The 2682-nt window shown below is 48.7% G+C and overlaps 1 protein-coding gene across 1 annotated transcript in view; it reads right to left on the reverse strand.

The window, feature by feature from the left end:
- Positions 1-65: 65 nt before the first annotated feature.
- EMH_0019200 (uncharacterized protein) overlaps positions 66-2682 on the reverse strand; it is a gene marked incomplete at both ends in the record, with an annotated part of 3097 nt that continues 480 nt past the window's right edge. Inside the window, 5 exons of the mRNA XM_013501317.1 lie at positions 66-149; positions 350-493; positions 619-1441; positions 1810-2159; positions 2336-2566. Coding sequence (XP_013356771.1) covers positions 66-149; positions 350-493; positions 619-1441; positions 1810-2159; positions 2336-2566 — 1632 coding nt within the window. The remainder of the gene's footprint in view (positions 150-349; positions 494-618; positions 1442-1809; positions 2160-2335; positions 2567-2682) is intronic.

Raw genomic sequence — 2682 nt, forward strand, 5'->3', positions numbered from 1 at the left:
TCCCCTTCTTCTGTAACTGATCTTTTGCATGTTTATCTTTCTTTTCCTTGCTTGACGGTGGTGGATCAAGTGGACAATACCACTGAGGAGGCTTCTGCACCTGAAAGACCAGACATCCCGACACAACAACCCAGTGAAGAAGGTACAGCCTACGTATTATATAAATCCATATTCGTAGCAAGCATCGCGAAATAGTGAATCCCGAAGGATGGCATTTTTCAAGAAGGTCTCAAGGATGACTTCTAGAAACCCAGCTTGAAGAATGTTCCGGTTTTGATGGGAGCGGCTCTCGCTGCGTCAGCAGGTGAAGTGATGAAACCTACACAAAAACATAGCTGAAATAACTTACCTCGTGCACACACAAGTCACCCTGTGGCTTCCCATCGCAGACAATGTTGGGACCCGTAAACTCAACTCTGATGCAGACAAACTGCTCGCGGTCTAAGGCGTAAGGCGGATCGCATGTCCAGTCAATTGGTGTTTGTACTTCCTCCTACAGCAGCAGCAGAAACCGAAAGAACGCGATGCCGATCTTAGCACTCCGTGAACATTTGCTCAAAGTTTGATTTCCGGAAAATTTATCATGAGATACTTTACCTGACAAACTCATAAACTTACTTCCCAACAACCTGGAATGAAATCCAGTCCTTCAAGGCGTCTTCTATGTCGACCGAGCATCACTCCGTTTGTCTTTGCGGATCCTTCATTTCGTGAGCGCACCACCTCAAGAGTGCTGCCAGATGTTACAAGGCTCTCCGTTGGGCCATTGATGAAGAACTGGCGGCCGTCCTGCAACCAGCGAGGTTTCCTCCCCTCCAAGTTCACAGGTGTTGTTTTGGTGGTGGCTGTTGTTGCACTGCCGAGTAAACCATACTCACCCGGAACTGTGCTCTTAGCCACAGAATGAGCTGCAGTGTTCAGCTGTTGAGTTGAAATCGGATCGTCTGTCACTCCGTTGGCATTTTGCTTACTTTGTGAAGACGACTGCATTTGCAAAACCGGGATATACTGCTCTGGAGAGCTCACCGAACTCGCGGATTTGGATTTCCCCTGTTGGCGCGCAAATGGCCCTATCCCATTGCCCACCTGGCTAGCAAATCGGTTATCATGCCAGCCTGCATGACTCCCATAAGGCTTCAAGGTAGGGGCAACTGGGGCTGCCAACATGTTTTGCGGGTACAGCAGCTGCTGATTCACCAATGGCATGACGGGGGATGGTCTGAGGCAAGGATGCCCGAGCGAGTTCGCCAACGGCAATCCAAGGTGAAAACGCGTTGATGCCTCTCCAGAGTATTCTGTTCCTCTCTCAGCAGTTACATGCGCTGCAGAGTGTTTTGCATCTACACTGAAAAGCTCCTGAAGAAGGACTTTTATATCGTCCCTGGCATTCTCTTGCGCGGCACGAGCGAATTTATCAGGCAGTTGCTCAGCAGCCTCGAGTCTGCGTCGGCGGAAAAACTCAGGAAGTATTTCTGGTGAAAGTTCATTCGGCTCAATTTCTGTACTATCTGTGGCGTGTTGCCATTGATAGTCGAATGNATTTCTGGTGAAAGTTCATTCGGCTCAATTTCTGTACTATCTGTGGCGTGTTGCCATTGATAGTCGAATGGGAGACCTTCAGCTTTTCCATACGAGGTAGACAATGGTGGTTCATTTAGCTCGTAGTCGAACGTTAGTCCCATTTCTCCATCAGAAAATATTTCCTGAGTGCCTTTAGGCACTTCATCTGCATGCGGATAAAGCATTTCTGGCGTCTCATCACCAGAAATCATGAGCTTTTGAGCGAAACCCTGACGGAGCGCTTCCCACCGATTTGACTTCGCTTCGAGTTCATCCAAATCTGGAGGCAGAATTTCGCCACTGTCCGGTATCATCTTGGAGTGAGAACTATGGAATTTTTCATGTTTTTTATCATGAACGAACTTAGTGGTGGAAGCCACGGACCCCTTGCTAACTTCCTTACCTTCCCAGGGCGAGCTGACGCCATCATCAGGCGACAGATCACACGGCGCTTCTCGACGTTGGATGCAAAGCCCATCCGACTCATAGAAACCGGGACTGCAAACCGGCCTTGGCGGAATGGCAGTGATGTGCTCGCACATATTGTCTTCGTTGAGGCTTCCTTTTAAACATTCCAGGATGAGAGGAGAAATCTTACGCTACGAAGGGAACAGCACAATACATCTGTAGCGGCGCATTGGGGCTTAATGACTATGGTTCAGTGTTTAGGGTCGTTGGAAATCTTGGAGTCTACTTAAAGCTTGCTTTGCTGCATTTTTCAAGGTATGCAAACTTTATGTGAAGGGAAGTCAATATTTCTGACTGGTGGACGTACCTCAACGCACATATCGCCTTCGAGTTTCTCATGAGGGCCCCAGCAAGCCATCTTCATTCGAGCTGCTCTTGTTGCCACGCACTCCTTCATGCCGTCGACGCGATATTCTATGAATCCTCCTGGGCAGTAAGTGGAAGCGGGCAACGCAAAAACCAAACACCGGCCGTCACGAAGCACTCCGTTGGGACAGACCGCCAGGGGCTTCATTGAATGCGTCATAATGCACTGTGTCTGCAGTAAAGACAATTCAACAAAATAACCGCACAAGATTAACAACGAGCAAGCCGATAATTTGACAAACTGAAGACTGCATTCAACGGTTGGCGCCAACAGGATACATCAGGGAC

Source organism: Eimeria mitis, genomic scaffold (assembly GCF_000499745.2).
Source record: "Eimeria mitis Houghton genomic scaffold, Emh_scaff668, whole genome shotgun sequence".
In the NCBI taxonomy this organism is placed as follows: Eukaryota; Apicomplexa; class Conoidasida; order Eucoccidiorida; family Eimeriidae; genus Eimeria; species Eimeria mitis.